Here is a 27,063-nt window from a genome sequence, read left to right on the forward strand (position 1 = left end):
ATATTTAAAAAAAAAAAAACTTGGGGAAGGGGGTGGGGAAATACAAAATATCAAATAGTATTATAATGGATGATACAGCTGTAATAGTAGCCTCCAAAAAGGTTCCATTAGGCATACACCTACAACTGTGCATTTCTAAAAACTCAAATTCCTTTTGGGAGGGGGAGTTTCCATGTTAGATACTAGGTAAAAGAAAATTCCATGCTAGATACTACAGGTAAATGTGAAGATAGTTTTATCTTTCACGTGTTGACAGCTGGTGCAGGGAAGGCAATACATCAGTGTGTAAACTTCTTGGAAGGCGATTTTATTTGTCCTTTTGTATTTCAGTTCTTTTCCCCAGCAGCAGTTCAGCCATCAAGGTAACCCAGCAGCGTACAGTATGATGCACATGAATGGCAGCAGTGGCCACATTGGACAGATGAGTATTAGTACCATGCCTATGTCAGGACTGCCTATGGGTCCAGACCAGGTAAGTCATACATCAAGACTGATGAAAAGATTTGCTGACTCTTTTTCCATTGAGTCCACTCCTCTGGCACAATCCTGCTCTCAATTATCTCTCTTGTATTTGCATCTGTGGGAATATTAATTTTATGTCCTAAGAGATACTTTCTTTTTGATGATACATAAGCAAATTTACAATGAACCCAAGCTGTATGCTGGGATTAACTGTTGACTTTGAAGTATCATGGGTAGGATCAAGCCTTAAACTGCACAAAGGATGATGAAATACTTCTGAAGCTGGAGAAAGCTCAGTAAAAAAACCCGTGGACATTGTGAAATGCATCTTCAGCGGATCTTGAAAATGATATATAAGAGCTCTTATGAGTCAGGCTAAGAGTCCTGATAGTGCAGTATCCTTCTGGCAGACACTGATAATGACACTTGCCCTTACAATACCTTAGAAGAAGTTACGCATAGCCAGAAACTATGGAAAATTTAGACCCCCTCATGTAAGGTGAAAACGTGCTAGTAACAGGCACAGAAAAGAAAGCTGAAACACAAACTACACTTTTGGTACAATCTTTCCACAAACTACCTAGGATGAGCAACATGACACCGACAGAAGCTAAATCTATTCAAGTAGAAAGTATCTCATGAAATTTTATCCAGCATACCTGAGGAAGCAGTCCTCAGAGCAGAATAATGAGGCTTTCTGTGGGTTAAGTAAAGGTTTGGAGGACTTTGATACAAAAAATGCCTTTCATAAAGAGGAGAATATAAAGTTGAAATGTCAGATTTTCCAAATCTACGTGACATAAAGTTACCCAAATAGTTCGTTTAGGAAATTCTAGGACAGCATTTATTTTCTAAAAAAGTTTTTTCAAATTGAAGCAGTAAGAAGCTATTCTACTTCTAAGCATTTATTGCCAATAGTTTCTTCTTCCAAATACAGTACATGAACAATTTCTTTTAGTAAAGATATCTTCTCTGATGAAAATATCTTTTCTTTAACAGAAATACTGCTGACATATAGAACCACATCTTGAAACAAGAATGGCTGAATGCACTGGTGTTAGAAAGTAAAATGACACATTCTTCATGGCAAGTCATACTGGGCATAGAGAAACTAGTGATCAATTTCCTCATCGAGAGGAAAACAAACCAAAAAAAACCCGTACCCAACAAAAATACATTTTAGTAGAAGCAGCCTATGTATTACTGTATGTTGTGGTTAATATTTTTGGCACTCTTCCTCTAGAAATGTGAATTTGGTGATGCCATTTTAATACATTTGATGGGTAGACTCCTGGTATACCTTACCTGTTTACTGTAGCTATCCAAAGGCGTTGAGCCCAGGCAGACAAAAGTGCCCAGAGAAGTCACAGTGGTAAGAATTTCCTGACTTCTCTAATAATAATATCTGTCAGAGAATGTAGTTCTTAGCCTTGACTCTTTTATATGAATTCCTGAATATAAATGCTGCTTTTAATCTCTTACCCTAAGAGTCAGGGATTTTCCAAGCAAAGTAGCAGTGCAAAATTAATTGGCACATGCTAGTCCAAAATCCTATCTGTTGAAGCCAAGGGTTAAAAAGAGGGTGAACAATTTAAATTATTTAAATACAATTGTGACTAATATTTACATATTGCTGTGCAGCTGAGTGCACTTTATAGAAGACTATATAATGGATTAATGCAATATCTTTGATAATTACTTAATATGAAGATAGGGTGTACTCATGTTCCTTCTCAAACACAGTCTTAACAATTATTTCAAAAGACTGCATAATGTTTTCTGTGTGTAGAAATGAGAGCAATAATCTTTCATCTTTCTTTGAAAATAACTTCAGAAAACTCAAGGCAAAACACTGCAGGCAGAATCAGAATTTTGCAGTCTTTTTTGTGAATAAATTTTGTAAATAGGATCTTTAAAATAGTGTATTATATATATGACTTTTGTAGGTCACTAACTCATTTTTGCAGAGTTTGTGAAGCTAAATATTTAACGCCATTAACTTCTGGAAACTGAGTGTAGTTGAGGTCCAAACAATTTTAATTTTTTTTTTTCCCCCCTAAATTTAAGGACTCGGAAAGCTGAGTGACTTTGGCCCACATATTTCTCTTCTTTGGTCTTCAATACTTCATTTATTTTTACATCTTTTACACAGAGCTTTTTATAAAAAAATAAAATCGGTTGTTCAATACTTCCTCCACCTGTGAGCACTTTTGTTAAACTTCTTACCTTTGGCAATTTGACAAGGTGGCTCTGCATTGTAAGATCTTACAACTTGTCAGGACAGACACGTCTGTTTGTAATAGGTTGCCTTTTCAATTGATGAATCTGGATTGTCTTTTTGGTCAATTTTAATGAACACTGAATGTTCTTTGAAAATGTTTGTCTGTTGCAAAAGATTTGTTGTTATGTAACATCCAGCAGTCTTTAAGGATATTAAGCCACACTTTATCCAAATGTCTACACCTTATTGGCTTGTTCTAATATTAACGAATGTATTTTCTAAGCAGATTTCTGTCCTAGTAGTATTTAAGTCTGGTTACATATTATTTGGTGATAGCATGGGGGGTTTTTTCCCCACCTCCATTTTGGGTGCTTTGCACTTTTTGCAGTTACAAGGAATTAAACTGCTAAACCTTCATAAGGGATGATCCAGAAATGTTTAAGATGTGTGGTGCTTCTGTTCTGTTGTTCATTGTGTAATGGAAAACTGATTTCTCCCAAATGAGTAAAAGAAACAAAAAAAAAAACCCTGATCTGTGTTCTTTTTTGCTTATTCTCGGTACTGTTAGCAAGAGGGTGTTTTATTGTTCAGTGATCTTTCATTTTAACAGAAGTTTCAGGATGAATATTCTCAAAAATTCATCCTTAACACCTAGCCAACTCTGTTTCAAAGGGAATGTAGCCAGTCAATCTACTTCATGCAACCCTGTCTCTTCCACCAGTACTGAGTATATAGATTATCACAGCATTTATTTGAACTTTTCAGTCCAATTAATGTGTGTTTATAATGCAAAACTTTTAAAAGCCTAGGGAACTTTTATCTTTTCATTTCTTGGAACATATCTATTTTTTGCGCAAATGCTGCTTACTGAGGGTGAAAGGCAACAATCCTTTGCCTTTTATATCAAATCAGAGTACAGAAATAGTCATATTTTGTAGTTCATTATACTGATGGAAACTACAAACACTGGTCGCTTTCATTAGGTGAGCTGTTAAACTATGTATTGCTATATACATATTGTAGTATGATTTCTTTTAAAATTAGTAATTCTATTTATACATCTATGTATAACTGGTACTTACCTGACTGCCATTATAAAGGCTCATCCTTTTCTCATCTGCTTAGAATGTTGGCGCTTTCCAGTACCTACTCTTTTCTGAATTAAAAGCTTTTTAGGTTAAACTTGATGAAGGGGCAAGGGGGCAATTTTAAAATGCATTGATGGCATCTTTCGTGGCAGCACTAAATAGTACATCTAGTTTGAAGTCTCTCAGCATTTAGTTACCACCATCAATGTTGCTCTGGTCCTATAGCAGTAGATTTTTCTGAATTTTTTTAAAACAAAACCCATGTAACATTATTCAGCAGTAAGAGATGCATTAGCTAGTATAGCAACCTCTGATCACTGCTGCATAGATGAATGTTGTTTTTCTATGTCTCTGTTACTTTTTTGATCACAAAAAATCTGTGCTCAAAGAAAAATGTGTTTATTAAACTCATATGTACTGTACTTATTTCTTGGCCTAAAATACAGCTTCCAAAGTGAGAAATTCAGAACACTTTTCTGTCACAAAACAAAACTTACTTGACTGTTGCACCAATTCGCACACCTTTTATTACAGAATTTATGTGCAGACTACCCGATGACAGAATGATACAGCAAGTGTGAAACCATGTAATTCTGAGAACAATATTTTAAAAAATTCTCAGGAGAAGGCATACGGTGTTGAGAATTGCATCTAAGTTTAGATTACATTTATAAGTATTGCTTGAAATATCTGTATCTTTATTTTGCAAAACAGAAAAATCATGGGGACTGATTTATTATAAAAGGGTTGGTTGTAAGGTGTTACTGCCCTTGTGGTTTTTGTGTTTGGATATTAATGTAAATAAAGGTTTCTATTTAAAATCAGAACTTGGTGACACTGTATGAGCTAGTACTTTAAGGCTGATTACCCAGTAAAGATCCAAGAAAATTCCCTGCTATTACTGATGAAAACTGTGTATGAAGAATGATTTACATTTTATCCTAGTTGGCTGTAAAAGCTGAGACCTTTCACTTATGAGGCACACATTTAGCACTGACAGCACCTAGAAATTATGTCTTTTTCAACTTAAATAGCAAGCTCTAGAAGAGCTGAAAGAAGAGGTGGTATCTTTCCCCAAACTTGGAAACAACATACCTTTCATTAAATATCAGCTGCTTGTGTCACATGCAAGTCTCACAGCTCAGTATACTCTATAAAGGGACAAGATAACTTTTCAACCTTCTGACTGATGAATAACATGTGCAGTAACACTAGCCCTACAGGATTTTAACAGTCACAGCCTCACCTTGCCAGAGACTATGGGATAAACACACAAGGGCGTGTGTTTAAATTCTTTAAAAATCTAACCTCATATTCTTTCTCCATGCACACTGGGAATGGCAGATAGCTAAAACTTTTCCCTGGAAAGCAAAAAAAAAAAAAGGTGTTTTTGGGGAACGTAAGTATTTTTTTACTTACTTGTATGAATCCAGGATCTCATAATCTAGTAGATTTTTCTGATAATCCATGAAATTTTAACAAGTTGTAATGAAAATACATGGCTAGAATAAGACAGACATTCAGATTTTACTTCCATAATTTAAAAAAGCTTGCAAGGAAGTTTTGGGTAATGTATTTGACTTACCACATGTGATACAAATACTCAAGCCCAATCTTACTTAGCATATACAAAGACTTCACCTCTGCTTTTTGAGGAGGGTTTTTTTCTCATTCCTAAATTAAAGTACACTTTTTTGAGTATGGGATTGTGGTACCAGGGATCTGGATATGCCTGGATATAATTCTGCTTGATTTTCCTAATTGCAAAAGCAGGAGGGTTTCAAAATCATTTCCGTGCTATATTTTTATATTGCATTTCTACAAGGGCAAGTAAGGTTTGCATTTTGAAAAAAATACCTCTTCGTTAGGAGTGAAGGCCACAGTTGGTTGAGTCTGTCCCATAAGCACCCTCAGGCATTTGCCTTTAAAAACAGGTAGCAAAGTAACATGATAGAAATGATAAATACAAATCTCACCGCTAGTGCCTGTACTACAACATATGTAATAATGTTCTTATGAAACTACTAAGATAATTCTGTACACTGTGCTTCCTTAGTAAAATTATAGGGTTTTTTTCCCCTATGAAAGCCTTTGAACATTAACTGTCATTCAGAACATTTATTTTTTTGCACACTGAAGTATAACTAGATTATTGACTCTAAGTGTCGAACTCTCAGAGCTGCCTTTTTAAAAAATAAATGTGAAAGTTACACTGCAAAGCAAATGCTGCTTTTTCAAAGGAACTGTTTTGGTTTTGAACTTACAGTATAATATTACTACATAAAAAAATGTTCCTGCAAATCTGATTTTGTTAAAATTTAAGATGTACATTTACTAAGATTTTTCAGTACCTTAGCATTTTGAGAAATGGTGTGTGGGCATTACACTCTTTTTTATTAACAAATTTCTTCACAACCTGAAGGAATTTATTTTCAAACAGTACACTGATCAATATTTACATAACCCCTCCAAAAATCTGACATCTTGTAGTCAAGATTTTCTCTAATCTTCATAGTGACAATACGATGGACAAGTAGATGTGGAACTAAAATGTATCCTCGGAGGAAATTGAAGAAATGCCATGGTGTTGAGAACACTTGGTGCTGCTGACTTCACTTCCTGAATCTTTTCAAAGTTCTTTTCAACATTACCCCAGTGATAAGCAAAAGCATCCTTGTTTTCTACATCTTGCTTCAGAGTTGTACTTGGGTTTGAAGTTTTTCTCATGACAACTAAAGATACACATGAACTGTAAATTGTTTTAAGGTCCCTTCAGCTGTCTGTGTAAATACTGCCACTGCAATGGCAGTCCTCTTTGGGATGTGGTTGGGTTTCCTCCTCTGTCAATTCCTGAATCAGCATTAGTTGTGTCTTCTTGAAGTAAAATGCCTGGTGAAGCAGGTGAGGTATAATCCAAAGCAAAAAAGCAGGTACAATAGTGGATTTCAGAGACCTGTATTTCTGAAAATATAGCATTTCCTATAATTTCACTGCTTCTGTTCAGCTCAGCAGTTCAAACATTCTGTTTCAGCCTCAGACTTATCCAGTCCTTCAGGTGAATGTTACAATTCATTTAGTCTGTACATGGATTCAAGTCCTGTCCAGTTTGTATCCTCAGAGGTGCAGCAGCTGGGGGAGATTAGCCCTCCCAGCCTTCCCATAGTTGTCCTCTTTAAAATAAAACAAATGCAGTTTAGTGTATAATATTCTAGTAGAAAGTAGGAAGAAAAGTATTTTTAATGGTTCCATACAGTAAAAAACAATGGAAACACTGTGAACCACCAATAAAAGCATAGCAGGTGTACGACAGAAACAAATGGTGTTTGAAACTTCAACCTGTACAAAGCTCATTAATTCAACGTTCCTTTTGGTTCTAAAGCCAGTCTTAGATCTCTTCAATTAGCAATAAAACCACTGCATTATATGAGTAACTCCTCTCAGGCAAGAAGACCAGACTGTGCCTAGGAAGGGACTTCAGCTTGTGCTTTCCACTGCACAGTTTGAGATCACATTATGGTTTTTAATGAACTGAAGTCTCTGCCTTCTATTTAAGGGGAGATTCAGAGACAGTAACAGGCAATGGTAACTTTTTAATATACTTAAATTTGTACCTCACTTCGGAGCTCTGGCAGTTTGAAAACTACCAGGTCATCATCAAGTTTTAAAGGGCAGCTCGGTAAGAAAAAAGCTGTTCTAGATACAAATCTGTCTTGTAGTCTACTTTCTGTTTTAAATTCCTTTTTCTGCTCACAGCACAAGGCTGTAGTTGGATAAAGAGCAAGAAAATACATGATGACTCACTACTCCTGAGAAATGATACTTGGTTTCATTCTTTCTGGATTGTGTAAAAAAACCACTAGGTTGTTGCCCTGAAAATTAAACCTTCTGATCTTGTTTTCATAGTTTCTAGCCACTTTCCCAGGAAAGTAACTATAAACATAAATGTGTATACATTCTTTCCAAGAAACGTCTTTTGATGGACATTTCACAAAACCAGTGTGATTGGGAAGGTAGTAACCTAATTATCCAATCCCTGGTCATTGTCAAGAATCTATAAATACTGAAGTTGCAAAATAAAATTATCCTTTTCCTTATCATACATTGAACCGTGTCCTACAGCAACACTAGGTAACTGCTACTACTTTAGACAAAACCAATTTATTGGTCTTTAATTTTTACTGGCAATTGACCATAACTGGTTTCTTCAACTGAGCATCTACCTTTACTTGTTTGAAATTGCTTTGACCTTAATGTTCCAAGATTTCCAAAAAACATATACCAAGAGGTTTGTGCAGCAATAGCTGTTAGTAATGATGGCAGTATCATATTTCTTGCATAATTTAGAGGACTTTACTCCTAAGCATTCTGTGGGAACAGCTGATGATGTTAAAAAGGTGGTGCATGCAAAAAGAGAAGGAAAAAGATAAGTATACGTTAATGCTTTTGGTGAATTGCTCCCAACTCACAGTGACTTGGCAGATGATGGTCTCTTCACATCTGGCCATTTTCGACGCTGAAACTGCCTAATTTTCAGCAGCAAAAGGAGAAAAAAAATTAACCATCACCAAGAAAACAACCAGCACCACAATCTGAAAGATGAGGAAGAAGAATTCAGCCAGAATTTTGACTATTAAGATCAGAACATAGAGTAACATTGAAACAAATAGCTCCAATGTTTCAAAGCAAGCCGGGTGGAAAGGTGTTTCATTCAAATGCCCTTTCAGGCCAGGCCTTTCCATGTGTGGTTCCCAATCCCACACTTGCTCTTTCAGCATGATGGTAGTACTTAAGACTAATAATATAACTTTTTTTGTTTTTTTAAATGTACCTGTACTGTTCGTAGCTTCCATCTTTAAGTCCTAGGTGAAGAGAAATTAACAACGTTAGTAGAAATTGTCTGTATGAGGTAAATTAAATTAAAAACTAAAGACTCAAGACTAACAAATTTCCTGGTGCCTTGAATAATCTAGCATGCCCTCACATCTGATCCTGCACTGAGCAGAAGTTTGCAGCAGAACTCTGGAAGTCCCTTCCAACTTGAACTGACTGTGAGCTTCACAGTGGCAATTAGGGTATTCTTTCACCAGTATTTTTCCTTCCTCGTCTTCTCCTGCCTCTCAACAATACTTTTCACTACGCTGTCATTCTTCATCTTAAAAACATGACATAACACAAACTGAACATGTACAAAAATCTGAGAATGCAGCTATCACCTCAGCTGGACATTACTAGTATAAGTAAATCCTAAAAAACTTTTGACCAATTCAAATTTCATAATGGTAAGAGTCCTTTGGGGTTCTTTCGGGAGTTCGTGAGTGCAATAGAAGAGGCACTTACCAAGATCCATGTTCCTAGTTCTTGGATTGCATTGCTTATACCCTCTGCAACTTCTGAGTTCCATGAGTTGGACATGCATTTGATTAAGAACATCTCTATCGAGCGTATTCACTGCATTAATTAGCTGCAATAAACAGGGAGTTCTTGTTAATAACTACTGCTCTGTAATTAAGTAACTTTTGTAATACAGGTGGTTTATTTGTAACAGGAAAGAGCCACATTATACTAGTTCAAATGATACAGGCCTTAACTACGTCCTGCAGCAATACTACATGATTGCAATGTATTGTTGATAAGTAACAATATGTTTCTTGAGCTGTGATCTCAAGGTCTGTGATCAGATACCTGATATGGATCAGTATTGAGATCAAAATACTCCAAAAATCCAGTAGCAAATTCACAGAACAGGAAGTTATGGGTCTCGTTGATTGTCCTCAAACACCAGTACGTGTTGTTGTTGGCACTGGTACAGGCACAGAAGGGGCCCACTGCAAATTGAAGAGTTATAAAGACATGAGCTACATGCTTCTGTCTTTAGCACTGCTAATTACTTTCTGTTTATGTTATTACTTTATTCCTAGACAGTTACTCTCATTCTCACTCCTGAGCTCTAAAGCAGAGAATGCCTTCCAGCATCAGCTTCTTGTTCTGCACATACCTAACCCACATTACATGCCTAATTACAATAACATCTTGTCTAGTTGCCTTCTGTGGTTGTGAAACATTCCAGATAGTGAGATACCTTGCAGATCAAGTACAAATGTACTAATTTAGTGTCTGTAGGTTATTTGCAGTTGGTTTTACCTCCTTGCCTTTTGTGCAAGAATAATTATGACACTGAAACAGAGATTACTTACAATGGAGAAGACTGTAGGTGGCTTTGGTTACAGAGCTAATAAAACCAGTAACTACTAGCAACCGAACATCCCAGCCCAGTCTAGCCAAAATTTGCCCACCTATTCCTTAGTTTACAGTATTCTTACATGTCCACAGGGGAGCAGTTTGCCAGTGCTGGTTGTCGTGGGTGAAGCAGGTCAGACCAGGCATGCTGCACGTGTCATTATTTTTAATTCTCTTAAGCAATTTGCGCAGTTTCTTCTTCCGCCTCTGCTCTCGTAGCAGCCACAGCCTGTCTTTCTCCTGTATGGCTTTCCTGCACACGTTAGGGTCATACAAACTGTTAGACTTGAACATACCTAAAACACGACAAAGTAGCTAATAAAATAAGCCTGTTGGAGGGAAAGAATCCACATTTTTTTAATTAAAAGGTGTTTCATGCACTGGAAAAAAAAAAAAGCAGCCACTTTTCAGGTCTCTTCTTCTTTAGATGATCTCTCAAATGGGCTTGTAGGCTTGAGGTTTGCAATGTGCTGTTTTCAAAAGCAGAGACCTCATCTTAAAATTTACAAGGATTTTGTTATGGGCTTAGTTCCTTGCCCAGGTGTATCTGTGTTTATGCTTTTTAATACAGGATAAATTGAATACTGCTACTATTGCCTAGTGTGTAACTGGTGTGAACAGACCAAATATTAATATTACATTTTTCACACCCTCTCAAAAGAACAGGCCTTCACTTACTTGAAAGGATGAAGACTGGATCCTTTGTGTCTCAGTTTGCTCTTGTGTTTTGAATGGTAACTGGAAAATAAAAACAGCACTGCTGGTGAACAACAGCAAGACAACTGCCTCCGTTTTTACCACATTATCAGACTGGATTTGAAGCAGATTTAATCCAGTGTCACTTCTTCCATCAATTTATTAGTGTATGTGATGAATAAAAGCAACCTCGCTTGACTGGATCAGGCACTTCCCAGCCTGTCTCTGTTTCCTCAGTCCTTTGTCCACAGTGACACCCGGTGTGCTAACACTGCATTGCAATGTAGATCCACGCCCAGCTATGGTTCACTATTATTTTAGTTTTGACTGGTTGTTTCCCTACATGAGGCACATAGCATAAATAGATTTACAATTACATTACATTTCTGCAACTGAATATTCCCTAATTTGTTCAGATAATGACAAGTTTATACTACCCTCCTGATATTTTCCTTCTGAATGTAAAAATTTCAATACCAGCTGTACTTTGTAGGGCTGGGAGGAGGCGTGAGGGTGTCCTCCATTATTACTAACTGGATGTTCCAGGAAAACTTTTAACAAGATGGATTAAACTGTCCCAGCAAGAGCAGTCTCTAATATATTCAGAGATATGCAGTGTAAGCAGACATACACATTCTTGCTGGGTTACTACTGCTTTGCCTTTCCAGAAACTCTTAAAGAATTTTGCAGAAATCTCCTTTCTGTGGAGTTACCAAAGTTAAAAAAAACAAAAACAAAAAACCAGCCTCAGTCAATAGCAATATTTTCTTCTTGGTAAAGTTACTACCTACACGAATCAGCAAACACAAATGTAGTTTAATAAACATTGTTTTCTAAACAGTACATCTGAATTCAATTAATTGCCAAATTAAAATCCCCTTCAAAACAAATCTTTTAAATTCTTAATACTTTTGGGAGCATTCATAAGTTTAATCAGTATGACAAATTAACAAAGTCAAATTATTAAAGAACTGTCTTCTTCAGTCAGTTTTCTAATCTTGCACAGATGCTGGGCATTTCATCAACTAATTCTAAATCCTAAATCAAAGCAATTGCAATGCAAGCACTTGACTTTATGTGACTCGGATGATTAATTTCTTTGATTTCAGTGGGATTAGTCATCTTAATAATGCTATGCATGAATATAAGTCTACCTTATATTTGTTTGAAAAATAACATATTTTTTTTACATTTTCTGTAAAATATTCACCAAAAATAACTTAATCTTTTAAGTACATATTAAGTAAACTCAGTTATCAGTTTTGAAAGCAGTGGATTATAAACTAATATAAACATTCTGTCTATTTACCATCTAGAATGATACATCTTAAGCAGTTTTTGACATGAGCTCCTGTAGCCCAAGAAATTTATGATCACCATATTTTAGTGGATCTGCTGCTGAAACTATGTTGCAGGATCTACATGGGCCACATCCACAATCCACAACAATCATAAACATATCTGTAGAGGATGTTGCGCCTCCAAGGTTTTAAGCATTATGTTCAAAAAGGCATTCTGTGACACCAGTGTGATAGAGACATTTTATCCACACCCTCTCACAGAGTCTACTTGGAAACAGGTGCTTTAGCCACAGCTAAAGCACAGCTGCCTTGCAGTTTTGACTCCATTCAGATACAGCTTTCCTTTTTTTGGTGATCCTCATAGCATTCTGTCACTGTGGCTGCAGTACTCTCAGTGATACCTGTCTCTCAACAGCCTCAGAGCTGGCTCTGTCATCACAATGAGCACAAGAAGGTGCTCCGTGTCTCTGAACAGCTTTTCTCAGCGGCAAATTCTGTTTAGGTTACTACATTTTGATTGGAAGATTTTCTGTTGTGCTTATTTGCAGAGCAAGAGGTCGACTGCCCAATTGAACTCCTGCCTGGCAGACAGTGGAGTGCCTGTGCAGTAGCCCAACTTCCCCCAAATACATGCACAGGAGTACAGAAAGCAGAAAGCCACTGAACAAACCAGATCCTGAACAAAACCTCTCCTGTGAGGACATAAATCAGTTACACTTGCACACTACAAATAATTATTTGGAAGTACAAAAAAATACCTTAGCTTGTTACAATCACACTCTTCAGGTCGCTTCTTCTTTAGATGTCCTCTGACCTCCCTCAGGTTTTTTATTTTATTTTGCAAAGTTTCAATCTGAAAAGAAAAAAAAAAAAAGAAAAAAGAAAAAAAATGCACCAAGAGGTTGAAAAAAACCAGCATGATTTAGTCCTGTTCTAACCTTCTCAAACTCATTCTACTGTCACCAAGAGCTTCCTCTCCACTACCTTCCACAGCTCTCATCACTAATAAGCATTTTCAAATCATCTAGCTTTCCAGAAGGAAACTATAGTAGGAGGAAGCTGGTTCAGTTTTCCTGCTCTGATTCTTGACTGAAAGCAGAATGTGGTGCTGCCGGAATGGGGGGACACAGTTGCACATACACAGTCCTGCATCCACTGTGATTGCGCCTCTTGTGCTCTACAGCACGTTTGCAGGGGGAGAAAGGCTGCTCAAAGGAAAAAGAAGTCTTAAATTTTAGCGTGTTCTGACACTGGAAAAGGGATGGGGCAGGATTGATCTGAAATCCCCTCTTCAAAAGTTCTGAAAAAGAAAACCACCAAGGTTCTGTCACTTTTCATAGCAGGCTTTAGCAGTGTTTGGATACATGGATAGCAATCAGCAGTTAATTGTGCCAGCCATAGTGTTTATTTTCAATTGCCTTTCTTTTCACTAAATAAAACTCCTGCTTTTGCTCAGTCTGGCTTACACACAGCATGGCTTATTTCCACTTGGCTACTGCAGGCCTCTACCTCAGTCCTCTGAGAAAAATCAAAGGAATCTAATGTGAACAACAGTCTGCAGAACTACTATTAGCCATCAGTGACCATAGGTGTAGTAGAAGCTTATGACTGTTGAAGCAGAGACAGGACAGAGTGTTCAAGGAAAATGGACAAAGAATCCAGCCGTGTGACCCTAAATCAGAAACACAATTGGACAGAAGTGGGTTCTCATCTCCTTTGACATTCCATACTGGCTACATTTTTTGAAGGAAAAACCATGGTGATACTGAAACTGTCCTTTTTTAATCTTAGCAGACTAGAAAGTTTTTAAGTTATCTGCCTTGTGTGTCAATCTCTACAACAAAAGGGGCCCAAGAAGTTCTTACACAGAACTTCAGTGTGAATTTATGTAATTTTGTAAGAGATTACAGGATATCCATCCTTTATGCTTCTCTTTGGCATTTGTTCTATTGTTACCTGGTCCTTAGACCCGCTTTCACACACGATACACATGAAGGCTTTGAGCTTATATTATCAAATGTCAGATAAAGTTTTACTGGCAAATTTCATAGGGCAAATTACCTCCAGATTTTCGGTATACATATACAAAACAAAAAATTAAATTCCAAAGTGCAAGGTTAAGAAAAGCAGTAGCAAGTGAAATAAATTAATTCTAGAACCACCAAAACTAATGAAGCTTGGGCTTATATATTTGATACTATTGGAGGACTGTGTTTTGAGAGGTTCCCCACTGGGGAACAAGGCTATTAAGATGTTAAAAAGATTAATTTTTCCCCAGAATGGGGATAGCTTTAAGTTTTTTTTGTCTCATAAGGCATATGACATTTCTCAGCTGTGCCTTCAGTTGCAGTTCTCTCCTCCACTCATCACCCTGTCTTCACAAACTTGTAATAATTTAATTATTCCTGAAATGTCTATTCTGAAATCAGCCAGCAAGTTCAAAAGGTTCCAGGGAAGGACAAAGACACCCAGAGCCAGACAGACACACAGACAGTCAGCATGATCCTATCAGCCCACAGAAGACAATGCTAAAAACACACACTGAAAACATCACTGACCTCATGGTCAATATGAAGTTTATGGTCCTTCCAAGCTTGCAGTGACCTGTACAGATCTGTGTCACACTGAACGGTATCGTTCTCCAGGATATAGCACCTTGGCATGGAAAAGCAAACAGTGTTTATTACAGTGGATACACACACACACACGCAATGCAAACAGCTGCTCTTAATAACGCAGCTCCAGGACAAATGAGACTGTGGATTGGAAATGGCATGCAGAATTCAAAAAGCAATGTTCATTCAAGAAAATACAAGTGTGCTCTGAGCCAGGAAAGAAGTCTGGGTTTGAGCTGCCATGGAAGTTTTTAAGTAGAAAAATTCAATGATAATATTTCTATGAAGCAGAACCTGTTGACTGTTTCATTTCTATATGTAAATGGTGCTACACAGGATTCTTGCTTATTCATTAGCCTTTCTACATAAATAACCATTACTAACTAGCAAGCACTGCAAGTATTACTCAGAAGCAATTTCCCAATGCATAATTAAGTGATGCAGGGCTAGGAGCAAGGATAAAGTACTTCCTTATACAATGTATTACTACACCATAAAGAAAAGAGAAGAAAACAAACCAGAAGCAAAGAAGTTTTGCTGTTTTCTACAAAAGCAATAGAATCTTTCAAGGGTACCTCCTTCACTCTGAAAGCAAAACACCCTCTGACAGTATAAAATCTGTATGTTTCATTAACATCTAGTGAAATCCAGTTTTTAAAATTATTTAATAAAGAAGAAAGCAAAAATCACCATTTCACAGATTCACCTGGAAAGTTTATTAGTGGTTGAATATTGTGCAGTCATTTCTGAATGCTTGTTTAAATTAAAGCCGAGTATTTGCAATACTCCTTTATTTTCTTTAAACCACCTCATATATGTTGTCTCACAGTCTTCTTTTCTGCTAAGGATGGCTCATAAATAATGTACAACCTTCCTGACAGCTCCTTATACAAACCTGGGATTCACCCATTAAGGCGGCAAAAGTCAGTTCAGTTTGTTCCAGAGGGAAAAAACAAACAGTGATTTATGGGTCCTGAACATTCATGAGTGCTAGAATAAGACAGCAAAATTCTCTGATGCCTACATTTCGTCATATTGGTGAGTTTCTAGTTCACTTCTGTGAACAGAAGTCAAATGGAAAACACAGATATCAACAGCAGCAGCTACCTGGCTCCTGCATGAGCTAGTCATTAAACAATTTAATGCACGTAACCCATAATGATTGGTGGATTTTCTGATAATTCATAAGTGGAACTGGTGGCTAAATGAATTAAAGTACAGCTGAAAAGACATCATCAGTCCTAGATTCACCACTGAGGAAATTATTTCTAGCTGTTAGAGGGGTCAGACAATTGCCTTCCCTCTCTCTCAGTATGTTCCATTTTCCAGTGCTCCTGGTCCATCCAACTTCATTCATGATACAGATTTTCCTCTCCTTAGCACAGGTTACAGAAAACTCTGTACAAAGCAGCCAGTGACACAAAACCAGTTCATGCTCCAGTCACGGCCTTTGGTCTCCAGCCAGCCCAGGTTACCCACTGCACACTGATTTCCAGGGGTAAGGCCTCTCCTGCTTTCATGGAGGTTTAGCACCCCCGTTACCAACAGTTTTGCTTGTCCTCACTGGAAACATGCAGTGATGAGTGATTACTGTCTCCACCCAGGGCAGAAGACACGAAAGCACTGCTGCAGCCCTTCAGAGGCTTCATGCCCCTCCACACTGACAAAACTAAAACAAAACTGAAGACTATTGTACACATGGGACTAAGAATTTTAGCGAAGCTAGACTGGATATCCAAAAGGGACAACATGCTTAGCACACTTCAGCCCACCCATTTATGTAAAGCAGTGATTCAAGGAGCACAAGCTTTTCAAAATCTACCATGTACACTTACCTGTGGGTCACTTTGATCAGATTAGGGGCTGTGTACTCTGCAATGCTACCTGTTCCACTATATTCCCCCATGTCTCTATCTTCCTCCTCGTGGAAAACAGCCCTCTGCACCTTGTGCTGCTTGGTGATGTTCCTTGGTAAGATGGGCTGGTATCCATCCTCCAAAGCCAGGTTATAGGTGGCTCCATCCACCTCAGGTACAGAACGAATAGAGCGATTCCGGACATAGCTTGGTTTGAATTCTGCATGGAAAAAATCAAAGAGGGCCAGAAACCGCATGTTACAATTTGCTCCTCTATGTGGTTCTTGGAAAGAAAAACCCTGGCCCATACTGTGCTGTTTGGAATTAACTGGATGAGAGTGTTTGTTGCAATTGTCCTGTGAGCTGCTGCTTCCTTAACTTCGGAATGGATGAACGGACGTGTGGGTGGATGGATACCTCAGGCAGAGGGCAGGTACAAAAGAACGGCGAAAGGGAAAGAAAATGCTCTAGTCCAGCACCAGTAAGAGCAAGTAGCTCATTCAAATGGATGCTTGCTCTTTCCCCATGATCATCAGATGGCAGTGACTCCTTAAGCACTAACTTTGACAGTCATGACAGCCAGGCTGCCAGTCACCCTCAGGGACCACCTCTCTGTGCTTTTCTGCTGTCCACCATACAATCCTTTCATGCTAGGATTCCTGCAACACATTCTTGAAATTGTCCCAATATTCACAGTGCTCAACCTGAGCCTTTTCCCAGTTCTATCTTCATTCTTCAAGGCTAGATCCTTGATTTTTTGGGAAGGGATTAATACCTCAATCCTTACTTTTATCCACATGCAATTTTTTTCTTTGCAATTCTTTTCCTGATGTGCAGCCCAGACAGTCAGTTTCTCTGTGAAGCACCACCCTCCAGTGCTATATACTACCTCAAACCCTGCTTCTGCATTTGCAGCTCAAAAACAAAATGAAATATTTGTTATGAATTGCCACTGTGCAGTATGAGATTCTCATTGATCTTTTCCCTATTACTATTTTCCAAAGTTCTCTGTTCCAGCCCAGGTCCCCAGAACTCTTCTTCTGTTTGGTCTGGAATGGCACAAAGAAAACCTAGTTATGAAATCTAAAATCTGTATTTAAACTTCCCTGCTGTATGATAGGGTCCATCTCTGACCGTATTTCCTGCTCACCACCAGCAACTCCTGAGGGTCACTCATTAGGCAAAATCATCTCATTCCTTGATCGAAAAGTACAACCTAGGTACCACAGACTCTTGTGCTCCCTGCCCTAGGGGAGCCTGAGGCTTTACTCTGTATATGAGGCTTGGAGTTACCATAGACAATACTAGAAACAACTGAGTCCCTTGGATCCTTTGGTCACTTCTTATTTAAAGAGACCGAAACACATAGCCCACCTTGGGAGATGGGACTTCTCTCTGCAATCTGATAAATGGAAAATTCAACCAATGTGCCAAATGAGAAGACCAATCCTTCTTGCAATTCCAAGCTCCACAGAAAGGCCAGCTTCTTCAGTTAGATAAACTCCCCAGCAAATTAAGTAGGGGGAAAAGAAAATACGGAACAAGAGGTCAAAGAACCAAAACTGATAAAAAAGTGCCTTAACTGTCACATTCTGGCATTAATGCAGAATGACTTCTTTCAATAAATGTTACATTCACTTCAGATAGACCACACAGTCTCAATAGCCATTTTGCAGAGTGTGGGAAGCAGAACAAACATCTCCTCCCACCTGAAACTGGGCCAAGCATGATATTTTTGTCAGCACAATGCACAGAAAGCAGAATACCAGCTGGATTGTCTGGCTTTGCACATTTTCCATGTGTGATTCAAAGTTTACTGCTGATATTAAGCCAGGTGAGTCACTACTGAAGGGATAAAAAAAAGCCACAAAAGACCAGTCCTATTTCAGGCACCCATTCAGGAAATTTTGAATAAATGAGAAAGAAACTTCCATCTTTTCCAAGGTAGGAGGAAGTTCTAAAAAGCTATACTCTACCAATGAGATATTAAGTATAAACTGCCATTTCTTTAATCATTCCTTCATATCTTGTTCAGCTCAGCCACCTAACAACTAATCTTCCTTCGAAGTCTAATACACCAATCCAGCATGCTGGACCTCATGGGTCCTCATGGACCCATATATATCCCCAGGGAACCATCAACTACATGTCCCTGAACAGCTGGGAGCCAGGTTACCCCTCCCTTTGCAGCCAGACTAACACAGCCTTAGCACTAACTACTTGGTGTGGATGAGGCAGCTCATAAAGGACTGCTTGTATTGCTTTATCCTAACATGCTACCCACAGTGCTGACTCAGTGCTGTGATTAATATCAGACTCTGAAGTGGTTAAAATATTTAATAAGATCAATATTCATTTGTACTGTGAACTCCCATCTGCTAAGTGCACTGCAGGCATAAATACTAGTGTTTAGTTACTTATTATCAATCCTCCCCCAGATTTTACTCTCAAATCTATTTACCTCTGTACACAGCCTATAAATAGTCAATCCAGGGCTGTTAAATATTTGGCCAAAAACATCTATTCCCCCTTCTTCATGTTACTAAAGTCTGGCTTTGGTAAGCTCTCTCAATCTTACGCCTCTCTTCCTCAAGTACTACAGAAACCAGTTGTCTTAGAGATGGTATTGGTAAGAAGCTGCAACCTCAAAATTGAGTTGCAAAATGGAGTCCAGAGGAATTTATGCCATGAAAGCCAACTGCCCCACTCATCCAGCTGGTGTTGTACCACTTGACCAGCATGTCTGTCTTCAAAACTAGATGGAACCTGAAAGGAACGAAATTTTCCACTAAGATCTATGTATTTTGTATTTGGTAGACAAAAGAGCTTTTTTTTTTTTTTTCCTGGTAACACAAAGTAAAACTGGGCACTTCGAAGTAATTTTTAAAAAAATACCTCTACTGTCTAGAAACATGGATAAAGTTTAGAGGTACTTTCTTGTATCCTATTTTCACAACTGCCATTAAAAATTATACTTCAAATGAATTATCTGTAAAGGAAAGGACTTTTTTTTTGTGACAAAGAATGTTATTAAAAATGTTAGCTTGATCTAGCATTGAGACCACCTGAAAAGTAAAATGAATGTTGGGGAAATGTGAATAAAAATGCACTAGGCTCTTTGTACACACATCTGTTTCTCTATTATTCAGTGTGACCTACCAGCATTTTCCTACATGCAGCTTAAGAATTCCTTTAATCACATACACCCGTTCATAGCAGGAAGAAGAGATCAAATCCACAGAACGAAAAACATAATAGGCCACAATACAGCCAAAGATTTTGAGAGCTCATTATTTACTTTAAACTTTCTATGTGCTGCAAAGCTCTGTTTGATCCTTCTTAAAAAATAAGAGCATACTAAAGAAATAAGGAGGACAAGAATGCAAACATCCCAGACACCTAAATCCAGACATACCCAATATTAATGTTTATGGGTTTCTGCCATTTTAGTACTTTGCTATCAAGTTACGTATTTTTCCATTGTCCAAATGGCACATTTATCACACAGTCCTGTTGTGAAACTGACCTTACTTAATTTAGAAAACACCGTTGTCTGCTAAATGCACTCATGCACCTGAAAATGCATTCTAGACCATGCCTACACTAGAAAATAATTATTTTATCAAAACGTCTGGTGCTCCAGCCCCTGTACCAGCAATTTTGTCTGGTCTTTAAGACCATCTGTTCTCACTGCACTGTAACTGGTTTCAGTCTTTCTGAAAGACCAGTCCTTATACCCTATTAGGGTTTAGAAGATGCTTCATGCACTCTAGATGGAGGGCATCCATTCTGCTTTTCTGCAAATAACTGTAGATTGGAATCCTGCAAAATGATCTTTTGCAAATCTATCTCTGTTGTGCCCAACAGAAAGGAGCAATCAGAGCATTTCCTTCAAAACTCCGCTACTGCCTGGAACTACTGTATTAAAGTGGATGTGACCCTTAGTCCAGTTAAAACCTTCTATTTTCTGTTTGGCAGCAGTTCAAACTAATGAATAGCATTTACTGGCATTCAAACAGGGCTGCAATGTAATCTCATGAATTCATCAGATTCTGAGTAGCAGACCCCAAAGGTGCCTTAACAATTATGCAACCCAGCACAAGACCACCCTTTAACCCAAGTCTCACAGAACAGGTCATAAAAACCCAAACACACATCATGAGTATCCAGGTGACTCTCTTAACTAACCACAGTCCAGTGAGACAGCTTTCCACATAAGCTTCTTTAGAAAAACCTTGGTATGTTACCTTGACTTGCACTGCTTTGGTCTCACTTGCATTTGGTGTATTTATTAGATAGGTGCATGTAGAAGAATAGCCAACACCAAATGAAAAGTTCTCTGTCAGTAGGTCCAAGCTAACCTCTTCCCTGTATAGCACACCCTGGATGTGGGAAAAGGGAAAAACAAAGCATCCATGGAGGCAAATACTTCACTTTACACACAAGCAATGGCAATGTGATTGTCAAGATCCTATTTTATGTTGCTGAAGTTTATGTGTTAAGGTTCAACGAGGCTAATGAGCTGAAGGGTATAGTATAAACTCTGTCTCTTCTGAGCAGAACACAAGGACCATTCTGATCCCTCTGTGAGAGGAAGCAAGTTTCACTTTTTTTACCTCAACTTCCTACATACATAAACTAATGGTAATTATACGCTTAACCACCTCCTTTGGACATTGTGAAAATTAGTTAATGTTTAGAAAGCAACAATGAGAAGTACTTAAGTAGGCGTTAAGTATTATCAGATAGCATTATGTTACTCTCACTTAAATTGTTTTCTTGTCCTCATTAAGTGCCTTCCACCTGCTGCTGTTGACTCCCCATGACTTAACTTCCTTCTGTGACTTAAAAAATAGCAGCTAAATAAGTACAAATTCTACTGTTCTTTACAGATTATCGGCTGCACCACATATTTAAATACCAAATAATAGTTGATGGAACCAGTATTTTTTTTTTCAACTAGGAATTTGTTTAGTCACTACTAACAGCTTGCCAAACAAATATAATGGGAGAAAATAAATTTAAACTTTGTTGCAAGTTTGTGCCATTATACAGAATCTGCTAAATAATTAAGGCTCTGTATTTGTGGAGTGAGATGAAAGAAACATCACAAGTAATTAATAATCTTGTGTTGCCATTTACCTCTAATCTATAATTAGACTATATACTTCAAATATAGATGTTAGTCTGACTAAGATTTAACAGTCTGTAAAATGGGCATTCTGGAAAAGCACTCATCTGTGCCAAGGAAACCAAAAAAAGTCATCCTCTTTGATTGTTATCTCTGATTAAAAGTCAGCCTTGTCTCTGCTGACTGAGCAGAATAAAAGGATGTTAGAAGCAAGCAGCTTCTGTAACAAAGTACACCTATCCTTATTAAAAATAAATTACTGAAGTAACAGCTCCAAGCATTGCAGGAGCTACTGAAAACTGAAGTATTTGCTGTAGAACACTGTTCATGTTGCATGGCCTATGTAACTGTGTGCAATTTGCCTTTTCAGTATGGGCACTGCATTTCCCAGAACTAAACATTCTTCCTGAAGACAGATATTCTCAAATCTGATTGTCCAATATGAGACATGCTGTTTCATAGCTGAGATACACAGGAAATATGCTAACACAGTTCAATGCCTATGGCAGTCAAAGACAGTAATGAGTCAGCAAACAACAGCTTTCTAAGGCAGAGACAGAAGATGCAGTGGGTTTGCTTACTTTTCTTGGAGAAGAGTTTCTTTCTCTGTCTGACGTGGCTCAGCTTGTATTCATTGTCTTCACAACTGCAGTCTTTGCTATTTCTGTTGTAATACTTGGGCAAAATATTGGAGGCAGCTTTGCTGTTGCTTGCAGCTGGCAAGCTTGCCATACCCTTGCACTTGTGCAGCTTGAGTTTTCCACTGGCATCTTCCACACACTGCCACTTCTGGAAGAAAAATTTGGTCATTAAAAAGCTGTCCCAGCTATGGTCAGTCTAATGGCCAGCTCCGGCAATGTATCAGATATTCCTTGTAGTAAAATGGGGCTCAGCTATCATGTATTATCAAACCAGATTTTTGTAATCTTTCACTTTCAGACATAACAGCAGCTCTTTGGAACACCGTTGCATTTGTTTCTGATTTTGCCTCCTGGAGGCAGAACAATCGAAGTTTCTTTAAAAATCAGTACTACAGCTAAAAACATAAAGGTGGCAAGGGGCAACTTTCAGAAGCATAACTGTGGCATAAATCAAGGACATTCAAGCCGTATTCTAATTCTGAGAGTCTTATTGAATCTCTCAACACAGTGGGACCAAAACCTTTCAGCTTTATGGAAGCTCTCCAGACCGAATGATATACTGGGTTGGGTTGGAAGGGACCCTAAAGACCATCTTGTTCCACCCCACTGCCATCCGCAGGACACCTTTCACTAGATCAGGTGTTCAGAGCTCCATCTAACCTGTCCTTGAACACCTCCAGGGATGAAGTGTTTTCCAGGATTGCTCTACAAAAGCGCCTGTTTCTCTTCAATGACATTTCAAAGGGTCAGATCAGCTATGCAAGTCCTTAGCTGCATTAGTTTATCTCCATCATGGAATCATCCATATGAGTGATTCTCATAACAGCTTTTTCCATTCAACACCCTTGGGCTTGACTTGTAATAGTGAGCTGCACTGGATGTCTCTGAAGTGAGAAACCCCTCCCTCTTGCACTCAAACTAGAGAAAATACTGTCCCTGATCTCCAGTTCACACTGATACTCAAAACCTGAAGTAATTTGGCTCACAGTTCCTTTGTGCTGCTGTCAGAGCTGCACCAAAGGTGTTTAGCTGCCTTCAACCTAGCACAGCAGTTCCACCCACTTCCCAGGTACATCACAAAATTATTTCACCTACTCATTAATTTAGCAACACTTCACTAGCTACAGAGGTTTAGAGCCACATAAAAAACCCCTTAGAATAGCAGTTGCTACTGCTTTAAAAAAAGTTTCTCAGAAACACTTGATTTCTTGTTGAGTCTTGTGAAGAGTTCCTCTTCCTCTCTATTACAAAATCCTGTAAGCCTGTGCCTCCCAGATTCGCTTAATATTGATAATTTTCCGAATAAAAAAACAGAAGTAAAACCAGCAGCATCTTCCAAGGAAGATGATATTTTACAGCAGCCTGCAGCTCTACAAGGGAGACTCAGCCACTTCGGTTTGCATAGCAAGGTGTGCAAAGGCTGGGACAACAAGGCCTCTATTTTCCATTGACATTCACTCCCTTGTTTTCAGGAATTCACAGCAAAGTAAGAAGACAAGATCACTGTGCTTTTCTTATCAGATTTTATTAGGAGTCATCTTCATCTGTAAAGCAGTACATATTTATTTAGAGGCAGTCAAGAATTAACATCTGAAGAATAAATTGCTTTCTTACTTTTATAAATGCCTAACACTGATTGATGTATATACAGACTGAGGTTTGAACAAAAAGTTATTTTACTAGAATAAGCAATGCTTTCTTTCACAACTAAAAGAGATGTAAAAATGTTTGTTGCTGCTTTCTCATTTCAATTATTTTTGAAAATATATAAACAAACTGCATTTTCTGCTCAGTAGAGTTCTATGCTCTAGGTACATTTTAATACATGAAAAATGAAGTTTCAGCAGACGGCAAGTTCAATGCCATGATGGGAATTACTGCAAGTACTCTGATGTGTGGCCAAAAAATATTTTTTCTCTATTTCTTTCATCTCTTGTCAAGAGACTGATGTTCATTCTTCCCCCCCAGGTGAACTGGAAAAAATCCTTTAGTTTTTGGTGCAGCTGTATGCTACAGTGAAAACATCTCAGACTTTGCTGAGGGGCACATTGTATGGATTAACAGGCCCCACTGCAGTGCAGAGCTACAAAAATTACATTAGAAGCAAGCACTGAACACATGGGGGGGCAGGGGGCAGAGAGCAGGGGAAAGAAAGTCTCAAGCCTTTACATTTTTCCCCAAAAAGATATGTGTGTGAATATGTCTGGGATTCAACAGCTTATCCTTGGTCTGCTTGTAGGTTCAAATGCAAATTCTCTAGGTTGATATCATGGCTCTATCAGCTACAGTAATTTCCACAAGGTGATTTCAAACTTAGGGGAAAAGGGCAGGAATTGGAAGAAAAATGTGAAAACCTCTGCTTAACCATTAGGAAGCTTTAAACACTGTTAATTCTGGCATTTTAAATTGCTTTCCAGTGCACAGCATATCATCTGCTCTGTGGCGAAGGACCTCGGGGGTCCTGGTGGACAATAAATTGTCCATGAGTCAGCAGTGCGTCTTGGGGGACAAAAGTGCCCGTGGTGTCCTGGAGTGTGCTGTCACTTCCCTGAGCTGATCTTGCCCCTCTACTCAGCCCTAATGAGGCACATCTGGAGTGCTGTGTCCAGTTCTGGGCTCCTCAGAGCACAAGAAGCATGAAGCTCCTGGAGCAGGTCCAACAGAGGCTGCGGAGATGAAGGGACTGCAGCACCTCCCTGCCGAGGAAAGGCTGAGGGAGCTGGGGTTGTTCAGCTGAAGGAGACCTCACCCCTGCCTGTTGGTGTATGCAGGGAGGGGTCAGAAGATGGAGCAGGCTCTGCTCGGTGCTGACAGCAGTACAAGGGGAAAAGGGCAGAAACTGATGCACAGGAAGTTCCACTTGAATATGAGGAAGAACTTCTTTACAGTGCACATGACTGAACACTGGAACATACTGGCCAGAGAGGGTGTAGATAAGACCCCTGGAGAGATTCCATCAACATCTGGACACAGTCCTCTGCCATGTGCTCTAGAATGACCCTGCCTGAGCAGGGAGGTTGGAAGAGATGATCCATGTGGTCCTTTCCAACCTTTATGCAATTCTGTGATCATGCAAATACCTGTGGAAAGCCTGGAAAGCAACTAAAATATTTTTTAAGAGATAATCAAATAATTAAATCTTTATATGAATAACTTCAGAGTGCCCCAGAGATACTTTGGCTCACAGGTAAACATGATAACCATAGAGCAGCAAAAGATAATTAGTTATAAATAGTGGATTAACTCAACTGTGAAGAAAACTAAAAACCCTTAGATCATCACCTGCCCCAAACTTTTCAGGTATTTTCTTCATTAGGGCAAATGATATGTTCCTAAATCAAGACCTCTAGCCTGTAACACCTCAAAAGCAGAAAGTCCTGAAAGAGAGGGAAGTTTAACACCAACCAAAACTCAGTGGAAAACCCAGACTGCTCCACAATCTTCATCCCGGCTCATGTCAAAATTCCAAAGGAAGAACCTGTCTTTCCCTGCTGCAAAGCCTGGTACAACAGCTACTCAAACCATCACATAAATGCCTTTTGCAATATATCCTGAAGCCTATCAAACTCACATTGTGCAAAACTTGCCAGACACCACCTTTTAACTAATTAAAAGCTGTTCCAGCTGGAGATTTCCCACCATCCCCAGGCCAAGTTAGTTGCTGTGCTCATACTTTCTGTCAACAGTTGTGCAAAGCTTGTTCTGATACTTCTGCTTCATCCCCTATCCCACTTCCCATTGCACAACTCATGCTATCCAGCTATTTGCTTGCAAAGCAGAAAAGTCTGGGCTTTATTAGTCCCCAAAACTTGTTTAAGTCAAAAGAAAGAGTCCAAATAACTTCATCAAGCTTTCAACTAATTCTGACCCAGACAGGTATTTATCTTTGCATCAGGATATGAAAATTCACTTTTTGTCCTGAACACTCCAAGTACTGTTGAATAGTGTCCTGCAGGATCTGATCAGCTAAATAACCACTGTATCTGCATAACATCAACTCCCCATGCCAAGAGGTATGTTATTAGCTTGGGTTCATTCTACTTACTGCACTAGCAAACAGACAACACCCATTTGTCATTTGAGAAGTTAGTCTTCCTTCACTCTGAAGAGATTTTTGGGTGCACCCAAATTTAGACAATTTATCCTAAAGTAAGTGCATTCATCTCCCAGTATTTCTACTGTCTAGGACAGACTGCTAGGACATATTCTCTAGAGTAGGGTTTAGATGGATTGAGACTCCCTTGAGAGCCCTTCACAGATTTTAATTGACTTGATTGTTTGGCAAATTTTTCCTGATGTTGTATGCAAATTTATTTTTTTGCTCAATTTCATCCTATCACTTCCTATTATGACTGACTGAAGTGCTCAAAACAATTCTTCTCCTCTCTGTCTCCTGACAATGAGGATGTAGCACAAGCATCTCTTATTAGCATATCTATACTGTGGAATTTATTGGTAATTTTGACTATTAAATGTCAACTCTAAGTTTAACAAACAGAGTTGACATTTTATACTTCTTTTGAAGAGAAAACAGTGATGGAAAAAAAGCTGTATTTCCCCCTACTACTTGCGGGGCAATGTTGCAGTAGAAACAATAACTTTTCCTCCAGTTCCTCAAATAACATTGCAAATTCATAAAACAATGGCTTGCTGCCATGCAGCTAAAATTTCAGCTCAAGACTTCTGATGACAATAACTACTGCATATAATATTCCTTTATGTTTAGTATTTTTACAAAGAACAGGACATTATAATTGCTCTGAATACTAAATCTGACCTAGAAGCCACAGGAGGAAAAGAACATCTGGAAAGTTC

General features: G+C 38.5%; 2 protein-coding genes across 50 annotated transcripts in view; one reads left to right on the top strand and one right to left on the bottom strand.

The window, feature by feature from the left end:
- The window catches only part of NCOA3 (nuclear receptor coactivator 3), a 58,867-nt gene extending 54,272 nt beyond the window's left edge, over positions 1-4,595 (top strand). For 22 of the 43 annotated variants that reach the window (XM_023940119.2, XM_086852475.1, XM_086852468.1 and 19 more), the window contains 2 exons: positions 331-472; positions 1,462-4,595. In XM_023940119.2, coding sequence (XP_023795887.1) covers positions 331-472; positions 1,462-1,473 — 154 coding nt within the window. In that variant the 3' untranslated portion in view covers positions 1,474-4,595. Of the gene's footprint in view, positions 1-330; positions 733-1,461 lie in introns of those variants that run through there. The other 21 variants (XM_086852443.1, XM_086852448.1, XM_086852452.1 and 18 more) reach the window with 1 other exon arrangement.
- Positions 4,155-27,063, bottom strand: part of SULF2 (sulfatase 2) — a 94,284-nt gene continuing 71,375 nt past the window's right edge. For 6 of the 7 annotated variants that reach the window (XM_086852490.1, XM_086852491.1, XM_086852496.1 and 3 more), the window contains 11 exons: positions 22,189-22,396; positions 16,456-16,696; positions 14,564-14,660; positions 12,764-12,858; positions 10,687-10,746; positions 10,092-10,261; positions 9,454-9,596; positions 9,109-9,232; positions 8,600-8,630; positions 8,238-8,294; positions 6,145-6,941 (listed from right to left, as the gene is read on the bottom strand). In XM_086852490.1, coding sequence (XP_086708616.1) covers positions 6,911-6,941; positions 8,238-8,294; positions 8,600-8,630; positions 9,109-9,232; positions 9,454-9,596; positions 10,092-10,261; positions 10,687-10,746; positions 12,764-12,858; positions 14,564-14,660; positions 16,456-16,696; positions 22,189-22,396 — 1,257 coding nt within the window. In that variant the 3' untranslated portion in view covers positions 6,145-6,910. Of the gene's footprint in view, positions 6,942-8,237; positions 8,295-8,599; positions 8,631-9,108; positions 9,233-9,453; positions 9,597-10,091; positions 10,262-10,686; positions 10,747-12,763; positions 12,859-14,563; positions 14,661-16,455; positions 16,697-22,188; positions 22,397-27,063 lie in introns of all 7 variants that reach the window. The other variant, XM_086852489.1, reaches the window with a different exon arrangement.

This window comes from Cyanistes caeruleus, chromosome 16, assembly GCF_971803275.1.
Source record: "Cyanistes caeruleus chromosome 16, bCyaCae1.hap1.1, whole genome shotgun sequence".
Taxonomy (NCBI): Eukaryota; Metazoa; Chordata; class Aves; order Passeriformes; family Paridae; genus Cyanistes; species Cyanistes caeruleus.